A 12,838-nucleotide genomic window follows, 5' to 3' on the forward strand; every position below is an offset into this window, starting at 1 on the left:
GCCCGCGGATCTCCGCCTGCCGTGTTAACCCGCAATTCAGTTGCTCGAATGCCCGAAGGGCCCAAGCCTATCTCTCCAACTCTGTTCTTGGTTCGTACTGTCCAGAACTGATTCGAGCCGTGGCCTACGAAAGCCACATCGGGTTCTGTCACTAGGTGGCATTTTGACTCGTAGGAAAGATCGACATGCAAGGAAACGCTTGACAAGTAACGCCCATCCGCCATCCGTGGCATCACTCCACTTAGGCCTCATGTTGCTGGGTGGGAAGTGCATCGAGAGACTTATCCGCTCCTGAAATGAAGACCAACAGAGGTGCAGCTTGAGTGAACATTCGAAACACTCCAGTAAACTCACATGCTATTGCGGCTTGCTGAGCCGCGGTCTGACAATACCAGCTCGCCCAGTCATGATAGTAGACTCAAGGTGGACAGCGAAGTACGTCTGAAGGTTGCCGAGTTATCATTGTGTTCGTACCTGGCATACTGCAAAATCTTCAAGGACAGGAGCCAGCCGTGGACAGCAAAATGGAAACCCGGAAGCATTGACGCTTGGGTGTCTCTCGCGACCTTGATTGTTTGCTTGTCTTCCTTCTGTACACTAAATGCCTTAACCACGCCGCAGAATGCAGAGATGCAACGAGCAAATATATGCTCAGATTCCTCTGAACGCAGTATTGAAGGCGCGAAATCAGAGGCGAGTTCCCATTTTGCTTTCCGGTGGGAGGGGAGGTCCTCTTGGTGCTGCGATTCATCTGGACAGTGTTACGATCTCACAACAAACAGTGTTCCCAGACGTGCCACCGGCATCGATACTCAATGGCCAGTCTGTACCAGATTCGAGCGTCGCAGATTCAGGTTGGAGGCCGCCATGCCAACCGTCGACCTCTGGCCCTCATTACCTTGACACTGCGCAGCATTTCGGTTTCACACGCTCGTTCAGCATTGCGTGGTTCCAATTATGAGATGAGCAAAGCCCAGAGCTCGTATTGACAAGACAGCCAGGTGAGTCCACCTACGAAGTGCAAAGATGTGCGAAAGAGCATCTTGATGTATTGTCGTATCAGGTATCCTCGTGTGTCGGCGACCATCACTTATAACCGATGTGAACCGTACTGCAATCGTGCAGTGGAATCCTCGTTCTGGGTCTTGACGTTCCGTTTGCTGTGCACTCCTACAATCATCGCAGGGATCCTGATGCGTACTTGCAAAGCGTTCTCGTTATCGGAGGGTCTCGCAATGTTGGTGTACTAAATTGCTAGCAGTGTTGCCATCGTGGTCGCTCTCGCTTTGCTGCAGCCAGCCAAGCTTTCACACGTGATCGTGGTCTCCACGCGTGGCGAACGCGACTGCCTACGCGTGACACGTCCTTCGCACTTCCAGCTCCACAATTGACAACAACTGTTTGCGAGTGGTGTATAACAGGCCACTGCAGCCATGGCCGACGAAGCCGAAACAGGTCCTCTGTTCGAGGGCGTGGTCTTCACCATTATACCCAGCGATGATCTTACCGCGGAGCGAACAAACACGCTGCTGACGACACTCGACGACAACGGCGCCACCTTTCGAGCTCTGCGCGACGACGACCGCTCCATCGACGACATCGACACCGTCACGCACGTCGTATCCACCCACGTCGACTTTCCGCAATACTCGCGCTGTTTAGACCTCGGAATCTTCATTGTCAAGCCCTCATGGGTGCGGGACTGTATTCAGCGTGGCAAGCAGACCTCGCCCCGCCAGCACAGTCCCGACCCTAGCCAGTACTTCCAAGATGTTGTCCTATCTTGTGCAGATTTGCCCGAAGGCGACGCCGAGGCCATCAAAGCAGGCGTCATCGCGCTGGGAGGTCAGCCGAGCAAAGGCATGACCAAGCTCGTAACACACATTGTGACCATGAGCACAGACAATACCAAATGCAAAGTTGTGGAGGAGAAGGGACTGGACTGCAAGATTGTGCTGCCTCACTGGTTCGATGCTTGCATTCGTCTCGGCAAGAAGATCAGCGAAAAGCCATACCAGTTTCCAGATCCAGAAATACTTCGCCGAAACAACGCTCCTGTGCGGCCGTCGCCCACACCTCAACTCACCGGGGCAGTGTCTGCTGTAGTATCAACGAGCGTGCCGCCGAGTCCATCAAAATCACGCAAAGCCTTCAACGCTCTGCCGTGCAAGAAGATATACTTTGCTCAAGACTTGGACATCTCCGAGCACTTGATTGAAGCTCTGACTGCTACCCTGGAAGTTGGCGGCGTAAAGATTGTGGATACTGTCGAAGAGTGCGACATCTATATTGGCGGTTTCCGAGCGGGCAAAGAATATATCACGGCTTCGCAGGCTGGCAAAGAAGTCGCAAATTTGGCGTGGCTGTATCATGTTATACAGCGCAACAAATACACCAGTCCACTGCGGAAGCTCCTTCACTACCCTCTACCGCCTCAAGGAATTCCTGGCTTCGAGAACATGAGGATCAGTCTGTCGAATTACAGTGGTGAGGCACGTCTCTACGTTGAGAATTTGATCAAGTATAGCGGAGCCGAGTATACGAAGACAATGAAACAAGACAACACGCATCTGATCACTGCCCATCGATCGGGAGAGAAGTGCGAAGCTGCTCAAGAATGGAACATTCAAATTGTCAACCATCTTTGGCTGGAGGAGAGCTTCGCGAAATGTGCTATCCAAGCCACATCAAATCCGAGATACACCCAATTTCCCACTCGTACAAATCTTGGCGAAGTCACTGGTCAGACTAGCCTCGACATGAAGAGCGTTGAGCGCATCTTCTTCCCGCGACCAAAGTCGCCACGAAAGGTGGCTGTGGTACAGAAGCCCAAAGCTCCTGAGAGCGCTACAACCTCCAAAGCTGCTCCGGAGCCTGAGAGAATGGAGTTTGACACGCACATGCCTGACGCGGAAGATGCTGAGACTGAAGACGAAGCGGAGCCTGAAACTGAGCAGAAGTCAACCAAGAGACGACCTGGCCGGCCAAAGAAATCAGACGCAGCTGCCACACCTCGACCTGCAGCTCACTCACATGAGCCCGCCGATTCACCCATGCCACCTAGTACTGGGCGTGCTTCGAAGCAAAAGGCTAAGGAAAGCTTGATCTCAGCAGCTGCGGACATCGCTGCCTACCAAAAAGAGACCAAGCGTAAAGGCGGTGTCGTCTATGGCGGACTACGTGCAACCGCAGCGGAAGACAGGTCTTCACCCATTCCTCCGGCACGTCACTCTAGGAAGAGAGCAAGCGAAGAGTACGAGGCCTCGGCTCTGGATCCTGATCTCAGCGACGGGGAGACGCAACAAGTAGGAAGCAAGCCAAACAAAAAGGCGAAAACAACGAACACAGCGGCTTTGCCCCCTATCAAACACCGGATGATGGTCACTGGCGACGATCGATGGCAAGACAATGGCGCCAAAGAGTCCAAGGATAAAACGACTCTCCGTCAACTCGGCATTCATCTCACACAGGATCCCAAAGACGTCGACATTCTCGTAGCGCCCAAACTTCTTCGAACCAAGAAATTCGTTTGCGCTATAGCCCGATCCCCACTTGTCGTGCACACGAGCTTTCTTGATGCTGCTCTAGAAAAGAAGAAGCTAATAGAGGACCCGCCCATGCTCAAGGACCGGGATGGCGAAGAGCGCCTTGGTTTCAAACTGGCCGAGTCACTTGATCGTGCCAAGCAGAATCAGCACAAGTTGTTCGCTGGGTGGTCCATCTACGTGACCAAAGACATCAAGGGCGGCTTCGACACGTACAAAGATATCATCACTCTCAATGGTGGCGTTGCACTCATGTATCAAGGCCGTACTGGCATCTCCTTGGCTACGCGTCGCTCGCGAACAGATCCCGCCGCTGGCGCAGAGAGCCAGAACCAGGGTCATGACGACGAGTTCAATTGTGTCTATCTCGTATCAGGAGAGACCGCGGCTGAGACCAAGCTGTGGACCGCCTTCCGAAAAGAGGCGGAGAAGCACGATCTCGAAGCACGTATTGTGACATCAGACTGGGTGCTGAATGCCGCGCTCAGCCAGCAAATTGTGAATCGAGATAAGTATCACCTGGGGACGACATGAAGGGCGAAGTTATGGACGGGTGGCTATCGTGTGTTCAGCAGAAGCTGGTGTCCGAATGATGGAATTGTGTTTTATGCTCCGTAGGTCCATGGTTGGCTTGGAATCAGCTGGGCTGTCAAACTTGCATGTAAATAGAGAGCGAGCATGATTTGCTCCAAACACGAATGATAATGGATGACGATGAGCAGGAGCAGGAAATTAATTGTCACTGATGTTGGCTTGACGAGATTCGTTGTACTATGGTACCGGCACCCAGATGCTCGATCACTTTGCACTTGTGGTACAATGTCCATATAGGCAGATAGCCTTCGCGATTGCTTTCAAACGCTCCTGCTTTGGGTGGTCCCTAAAGCCTCGCATCGGGCCAGAGACTATCGCTGGCACCACTCTCCAGCGAGCCAACGCATAACGTGAGAACCCTTTGGGCCTGCTACGGGAAGCGCTCACTATACCGTCAGATATCTGCATATTGGGGTTTCAGCGCGTTTCCGCCATCTTTCTCGGGATCAAAGTGAGCAGGAACTTGAACTGCTCATGTGTATGTGGATCCTGCAAGTGAGTTCAACGCCGCGGAAATTGGAAATGGTATGACAGTGTCAAGTTACCACATGGAGAGAATGCGGTAATAAGTGAAGCGTCTAAAGATTGCCTCTCGTGTCGTTTTCAATTCATGCGCATCAATATCCAAATTCCTCATCAATCTCATCAGGAGACATGGTATCAACGTACGCTCTCCGCACAAATGTATACCACGCCTCGTTCTGTTTTCGATGCTGTCGCTTCTTGCCTTTGCGATGCTTCTTCTTTTTCTTCTTTCCTTTCTTGCCCATCTCCTCGAAATCTTCGCTGTCCTCATCATCCTGATCATCACTATCGTTGTCTCGCTCATCACCGTCTTCATCTAATGCTAGGCTCTCATCCTCTGGCTGAAAGTCACCTATCCTTCTCGCGAGGTCCAATAAGCTAGGCAAGGTAAGATCGTCCAGGTGATACACCTTGTCATGTTTCGTATCGTACAGAACTTCGTATTTGAACTCCTTCGGCTTCGGCTTATGATCTTTGGCGGGAGGCTTCTTGCCTTTGTGCTTACCTTCGCGCCATTTATCAGTCTCCATGCTGTCATCACCAATCTCCTCGCCCGCGAAATCGTTATTGATACGCGTGAGGTTGGCGAAATATTGCGTGAATTTCACCAGCGAAAAGGTTTGAGGAGAATACGCTGGGCCTGGCGGCGAGGATTTCGATGGCGGTTCAGGGATCGTAAATTTGTACTTCTTGGGCATCTTTTTCTTCTTTTTCTTTTTCCCCGTCACGTCAATAATATCAGAGTCTTCGAAATCGAATGGCGCCGGCTCTGTTACGCTGTTCACATCCATAACGTGGTCCTCAAGGCCGGTGGTATTGTACTCGAACACGCGCAGGGTTGGGAACAGATTCGGTACAACACTTGGGCTCACGAAGCTAGCCGCAAAGCGTTGTGCATACTCGCCGCCGATTTTCTTGAGATATTTCTTCTGCTTTTTTCGGAACTTGTCCTTCTTCCCCTTGGTCGTAGTATCGAGCCAATCTTTCGATTTGGCCTTTGGTGGCGAAGGTAAATCTGACCATTCATCACGCAATTGCAAGAAATAGTCTGTTTTGCCAACTGCAGACAGATCGTCATCTCCGGAGTCTTCTGTATGCACATACTGCATGCGTCCTTTCTTCGTGTCTTTCTCCAGGTCCTTGAAGTCCTGTAACATAAAGTGATCGTAATTGAAGTGACCATAGTGACTACTGACAATCACATCGCGATACTGCCGTAGCCAAAGAGTGTACTTCTGCCAGCATGTTTCGTCCCACGCAGTCTTCGCATCCTGACGAACTGGCGGCACGTGCCCAGTCAGCATGGCCTTCATTCCTCGATCACGCATGAACTGCAGCTGCACCCGCAGCCATTCCATCTGCTGATACCCAGGCTCTCCGTGCAGTGCGCATCCATCGACGCCAGCGTTACTGTTGAAGAAGTAGAGGGTATTCAGACTAAATACCGCGAGCTTCTGCGGGATCACTTCCACGTAGAACCAACCTCCCTGCTCGAAAGAATGCGACTGGACTTGCGGGATGAACTGCTTCCAGAGGCCCGCATAGGTTCTGGTCCATCTGTTCGGGCCTTTGGCCAGAATGTTGTGTGGCAGAATGTCGTTGTTTCCCAAGTTCGGCACAATTGGGATGACGAAGTCGTTGTTGGGATCATCGTCCTCCTCGTCGCCATTGTGCCTGCCGAATGCTTCGGTCATCTTATCCACCATGAACCTATTCAAACCAAGTACTTGGTCCGCCGTTCGCGGGTACTCCTCATCATTGTCGTGACGCGCCGAGTCGCCTGTCCAGATGACAAAGTCGATACTATCCTTGAACTCTTTTGCGACCCATTCCATCGTCTTATTGATCAGGGCAATCGGACTGTCACAGTCGCTGGACTCGGCGCCGTAGATGCCCGCCGGGCCTTGTCCGCGGTGGCACGCTGCATCTTCGGAAGTCGACGAGGAGACTTGGTAGAATCGGTCTGGGTGGAAGTCTGTGATGTGCAAGAAGCGGCCGTGAAGTTTCCTCTTCTTCGTCGTGTGAGAAAGCGCGCTCGCTGGCGCCTGCTCGTCCTGCAACGGAATCTGAGCTGGAGGTGCGGCGAGGGCTTCGGCAACCAGCACCGAGAACAGCAGGCGGAAGCAAATGTGCATGTTCGATGGAGGTGCTGGTCACGACCCGCGCGACCTACGAGCAAATACCAGCAACCTCCGCCCCCGGCTTGCCCAGCAGCCTCGCGATTCCGTGGTGGGTGCGGTGAGAAAGTGATGGCACACGGAAATCTGGCGACCGACGTCACCTCGCGACAACAATGCAAGGTACACGCAGCGACCGCGGAGCTGGATCTGGCCGGGCAAACTGAAGATTGCTGCTCGTTCTGGCACGACGGCCGTGGACTTCGAAATGCCTCGCGATGTCTCGCTCGGCCAGCAGCGCGATGATAGATGTACACGACCTTGATGGGACACGCGACACTCTGCATCCCACCTCTTCCCTCTTGCCCTCCACCCACGACCAGCGGCGGCAGCCTGGGGATCGACCGACTGCATCGTGGCAGCCAATCACATCAAGTGCAGCAGAAACGTTGTGCGTCGAGCTGCTGTCGTTCAACGCTGGGCGTGACCTCCGTCTTGTCATCTGCGCACGCTGCCACGGCCCATCTTCGTGATCGAAGTCATGCTGGCGACTTGCATCCTTTCACGTGGTCACATAAGCCTAGGCGCGTGTGCAACAAAGCTATGGGCAGGACCGCGACGGCATCTAAAAGCTCCAACGCTAGGTCGGAATTTATAGGAATGCTGACAATCCTGCACAGCTGCCCGCTTCTGTCCATGTACGATGTGTGCACAGGAGCGGTTTGGGATGCCATTCAGCACTAGGCATTCGAGGGTTGTGAGGTCGATAGTCAACTCAATAATACCACGAAGTAGAGGGACGAAATATCTGCCAAGGATGTCCGTCTACTTGAAGTCACCATCCAAGCGTGGACGTCAGCAAATTGGCCTGTATCGACGTCGAAACCATAGCCGACGTGGATTCATATCGAGTCCAGAGAAGGCATGAAAGACTTTGGGCAGGTGATGCAGACGGCTTCGAGATTGGTCTATATCTGGCCTATGTTCCGAGGAGGGGCACAAGCACGCATGTTATCATTCCTCTGCCACAAGAGCCACAAAAGCAGCGTGGCACAGATCGATCGTGCATCTGTAAGGTCCAGCCGCGTAACCCTACTGACTGACGATGTGCTCGACAGTGAATCTTCGGCAAAAAGTATAGATTGGGTCAGGCCTGTTTCCGTGGCATTCCCGGAGTTCATGCCATGGGAATAGATATGGGATGATGCTGACGATCAGCCGACTATTTTACCACAACGCAGGCGCCACTCTGGCTGGGCTGCGGCCACAGGATCTATACACTATCGCAGTGCTTATTCAACTGCTTCGACTGTAGTGGCGAGCGAAGCACTGAACAGACGGGCAAATACGGTTTGTAAGTGCTGACTGAGCGGCGTCCAGCGGTCCAGGTGCATGGATAAGGAGGATGAACAGAGTTATCATCAGGCATGCCTTGCTCGGACTATTCTTGTCTCTAATGCTTAGTTGGCACCACAACAGGCAATCCAAGCACCAGCTGATGGGACCGAGGCGCGAGGCGTCCACGCTGCTAGGCGTGCTGCTTTCGCGCTGTCCTCCGTCTCGTTCATGTAGGTCCAGCTGGGACGGGCAGATGCAGTACGACTGAGCTGAGACAGCGCGGTGCTGGGACTCGGCTTCCGAGAGCTTGTGTTGCATGCACGGAGCATCCGACGACAGCGAGCAGGCACAGCAGTGGCTCGCGGCTGAGGACCTGGCAGAGGCAATTTAGGCCTCGCTGTGTTGGTCTGTGAGATGCGTGCTCGTGCTCCGGCCGCGGCGGACAGGAGGGGAGCGGTGATATAGACTTGCCTCTGCTGTCGCTCACGATGGCCATGGAAACGCATCTCGACTTGTTGGACCGGGTATTGCACAATTGCAGCCGCTACTGACAGCCGGCCGAGCAGTGTGGCGTCGGAGGCTCTGCCTGGAGAGCCGAGCGGGCATCGTGCACAAGAATTATGATGGAGGAGTGTGCACGTGCCGACGACCTGCGCACGACATCATCAACATCGTCCTCGCCGGCTGCTGCTGCTGCTGCTGTGCCCTTCTTCCAGTCGCATCTGCTCTGCGATAACCGCGCCGTGCGCTGCAACACCCACCAACCGCAACATTTCACATGGCGACTGATCACATGCGATGACCACGCTTTCTGGTCGGTCGACGCTGCCAGCATGGAGGGCATTCACGGCGTCGACGTGAGCTGGTTACATCATCCGCAAAAATCGCCCAAAGGTCAGTCAGCGAGCCCAACGCGGCGCCTAGGTCGTGCACCGAGCTGATCCACACATGCGCCTGCAGCCACCGCCGACGCCCGCAAGGCCACGCCCGCTCCCTCCTCGACGCCGAACACCCCCGCACCACCCCGGGAGCAGCAGAACGGCCACAACCCACCGGCACCACGCAGTCCGCTGCAGCAAGCCGCCCCCGATGGCGCCCGCTCTTCGTATTTTCCCCGCGCCGTGACCACGCCCACGCCGCTCGAACCCGTGAAGGACACTACCGCAGCACATCCCAGCACGCCCACAGCTGCGAGCACCCGCACCACGAGGCGGCCAGGCCTGCTGAGCCGTTCGAGTTCAGAGAAGCTGAGCAGCGATGGGAAGACCATGCCCCGGCGAACCTCTTGGCTAAACAAGATTAGCAGCAATTTCTCTTCCACACCCACCGCTTCCCCAACTACAGGAGGTGCTCAAGCCACTCCGCCCCCCTCGACTGCTGCTGTCGGTTCAGTACCCGCTGCAGCAGGTGCCGCAAACAACGTAAATGGAGGGCCTACAGAGGGCGCCGAGCCACATGTACCACTGCGTCCGAAGGAGTCGTCGTCCAACTTCTTTTCCAACCTTACCCGCAAGCTGTCTGCTGGCCAGAGCAATGTCGCGCCTAAAGTCCAGGCCAAAGGTGGAATGTGTGCACGGCGTGTGCTCAACATCGATCCCAACCGGGAGCGGTGTCTGCTATCCGAAGTGGATGTGAGCCGCTTGAGAAAAGTGTCATTCTGCGTGGATGTCGAGATCGCCGGCGGCCCCAAGTATCACGATGAGGAGGATGAGGAGGAAAAGAAGCAGCGAAAAAAAGACTTCAAGCTCAAGGAGCGAGCTGAGGGCGAAGCGCTCAAACACCCGCAGGCGCGTCGGGAGGACGTAGATGAGAAGGCTGATGCCGAGCTTAACAGCAAGAGTAAAGCCCTGCCAATACCTTCGAAGCCAAACACAGAACACCCCGACCATGCCGGGACGCCGTCTGTCGGGAGCGTCAGCCCGCCGATCGGAAGCGTCGATGAGAAGGATGGCATGACGAGAAAGAAAGAGAAGAAAAAGAGATCAGAAGAGGAACGCAAGGAGCGTAAGGAGAAACGACGGCGACGCGCTGAGGAGAACGGCTCGATACCTGTCGAGCTATCAATGGATGCTGACGCATCCTCGCCGCCTGGAAAACCACCGATACCCACCACAACGACAGCTCCTCCCGTAGATGCCAGCAGACAAGACCGGCCAACTACTGATCCTGTCCGAATATATAGACGATGTTGTCAGCTCCGCGAGACGCCCATCTTGAAGCGCATTACTGAGCAATTGATGTCTCCAACTTGCTGCGTGCCGCACGAGCCTGGTGTGGTGCATTGCCTCAACCTCACCGGCTCCCGGTTGCAGCTTGCTGACATGGTAACGCTGGGAGACTGGCTTGCAGTGGTACCTGTGAAGAAATTGCTATTGGAAGATGCTGATCTCAGCGATGAAGGGCTGCGCTGCATCCTTGCTGGATTACTAGCGGCTACAAAACCGCAACCCACGCGGCGGAAAAGCACTACGCCCAAACATCGGCAGGGCGTGGAAGCTCGATCGTACCAAGAACGAAGCGGTGTGGTTGAAAAGCTGACGCTCAAGAATAACCCTCGGATTACGCGGGTCGGGTGGAAGCATATCAGCCTATTCCTCTATATGTGCAGATCTATCAAGGCAATCGACATGTCGATGATACGATTTCCTGCAAGCATACCTTCGAGTGCCCATGAGACCCTCGACCAAGGCTCCCAACTTGCGACGGTGAGCCAGACATCTGATGCAGACACTGCAGAGATACTGTACAAATGTCTAAGTCAGCGTTTGGGTGGCGATAAGCTCGAAGAGCTTATTGTTTCCGAGTGTGGCTTGACTGCATCGCATATCCGAAAAATCGTGGATGCTGCTATCATGTGTGGAATCAACCGACTCGGATTTGCAGGTAATCACCTCGATGACGAGGGATTGCAGCACATTCTTCACTGGCTGCGATCAGGAGTATGTGGGGGACTGGACCTCGGAGGAAATGACCTGCGTGGCAAACTCGATTCGATTGCAGAAGCGCTGAGCGCGAGAGGCGGCACGCCTTGCTGGGGGCTGAGCTTCGCTGGATGCAATCTCGACAGTGCTTCTGTCAAAGTATTGTTCCCAGCATTGGTCAAGCTTCCGGACTTTCGATTTATTGACTTGAGCCACAATCCTGATCTCTGTGGCCAAGACAACGAAACAATCTCACTGCTCCGGAGATACATTGGTCAACTCAAGTACCTGAAACGAATTCACCTCGCAGATGTGGGAATGAGTCCAAAGCAAGCCATTGCACTCGCAGACGTATTGCCTGAGGGACCGCTGCTCGCTCACATCAACATATTGGAGAACCCCGAGCTTTCAGCCTTGGCCAATGCTAAAGAAGAGGGCGATCAGGAGGAGGCTTGTGCGCTCTATGCTAGTTACATGGCCGCTGTACGAGTGTCTAACACCTTGATCTGCATCGACATAGACGTAAGTTGCTCAGCGTCGCATGTTGTTGATTCCAGCTGACACATTCTAGGTACCTTCGCCTGATAACAGCGAGGTCGTCAAAGCTCTTGCTAAACAGGTCGTGGCTTATTCGCTACGCAACATGGAGCAATTTGCGATCGCAGAGGCTACTGACACATCGACCTTTGCGACTACCAACGCAATGACTTCCATGTCAGAACCTCATGGCGGCGAGAAGCAAATCAAGGAGGTCGCAGTTCCTGACGTCCTGATGCATCTCGTGGGCCATGTGGATGGCTACCCTGAGAACCATGACAACGATGATCCAGCACCCGATGGAGATTACATTGTCGGTGGGACAGGTGTTGTGAAAGCATTGCAATACGTGTTGGGAGAGAAGGCCAATGATCTTCGCCGAAGCAGCGTGCCAACATCTTCCGGCAACAGACCCTCTCGGCCTGGGTCTTCTGCCGGACTGGTTGGGGATGAAGAACAGCGTGGCAAAGCTAAGAAGATGAGCAAGAACCTCTTGGATAGTGCACGCAAGATCCGTGCCCGACTTCAACCGGCACTCGCAAAGGAGGCAACAAGTGGCGACGAAATGGCATATCGGCGACTCAGCTTCCTGGACCAAACTCTACAAAGCATGATCCAACGCTTCGAAGAAGAATATCCGGAAACACGCCTGGCGCCGCCTTCTCCCAAGGCGGCTTCGACAGCTTCCTCAGCTGATCTGCCCGTAGTACCCGCGCTCCAAACGGCCGATGCCGGTGATAGAGTGAGTGACGACGACGAGGAGCCCGATTACGACGAAGCTGCGACCTTTCGCCCGGCAGTCTCCCGCCACAGTAGCGATGTCTCACTGGCCGCGCGTGCACTGGGTATGGAAGAGGGTCATTTGCACCGACTTGGGCAGCGCATGCGTCGCGAAGTCGTTGATTCACCAGTAACCTCGGCCGTGGAGGACAATATCGACATACGATGGAGCAAAGAAGAGGAAGTCGCGCGCCTCAACGCTCTACGAGTCCAGCTAGAGGGCATCAGTGGGCCAGAACTGAAGTCTCTTGTTGAGCATGACGGCTGGGACTCTGCACTGCGGAAAGTCGGCGCTAACATGAATGATTTGCGGACGATCCAGGAGCAGGATCCGAAGGGTTGGGAGGATTTCAAGGAAGCACAATTGAAGGCGAGGATGAACGTAGCTCAAGACAGCAGAAGCTAGTCGCGGGCCGTGGTACAGCACCGCGATGATCAGAGAGTATTTTTTCACGTCAAAGCTGGGCATTGGGTCCATGTA

General features: G+C 54.3%; 3 protein-coding genes across 3 annotated transcripts; 2 read left to right on the forward strand and 1 right to left on the reverse strand.

Moving 5' to 3' along the window:
- Nucleotides 1-1,433: 1,433 nt before the first annotated feature.
- On the forward strand, nucleotides 1,434-4,079 carry RHO25_001354 (uncharacterized protein; the record flags this gene model as incomplete). The annotated part of the gene is made up of 1 exon (XM_023593964.2): nucleotides 1,434-4,079. The coding sequence occupies one exon, from the start codon at nucleotides 1,434-1,436 to the stop codon at nucleotides 4,077-4,079; it is 2,646 nt and encodes an 881-aa protein (XP_023460254.1).
- Nucleotides 4,080-4,756: 677 nt separating this feature from the next.
- On the reverse strand, nucleotides 4,757-6,799 carry RHO25_001355 (uncharacterized protein; the record flags this gene model as incomplete). Its single annotated transcript, XM_023593965.2, has 1 exon — nucleotides 4,757-6,799. The coding sequence occupies one exon, from the start codon at nucleotides 6,797-6,799 to the stop codon at nucleotides 4,757-4,759; it is 2,043 nt and encodes a 680-aa protein (XP_023460255.1).
- A 2,153-nt stretch (nucleotides 6,800-8,952) lies between these two features.
- On the forward strand, nucleotides 8,953-12,763 carry RHO25_001356 (uncharacterized protein; the record flags this gene model as incomplete). The annotated part of the gene is made up of 3 exons (XM_023593966.2): nucleotides 8,953-9,013; nucleotides 9,080-11,562; nucleotides 11,612-12,763. 3 exons carry the CDS (start codon nucleotides 8,953-8,955, stop codon nucleotides 12,761-12,763), a joined length of 3,696 nt encoding a protein of 1,231 aa, XP_023460260.2.
- Between the last annotated feature and the right edge of the window lie 75 nt (nucleotides 12,764-12,838).

Source organism: Cercospora beticola, chromosome 1, assembly GCF_033473495.1.
Source record: "Cercospora beticola chromosome 1, complete sequence".
Lineage (NCBI taxonomy): Eukaryota > Fungi > Ascomycota > Dothideomycetes > Mycosphaerellales > Mycosphaerellaceae > Cercospora > Cercospora beticola.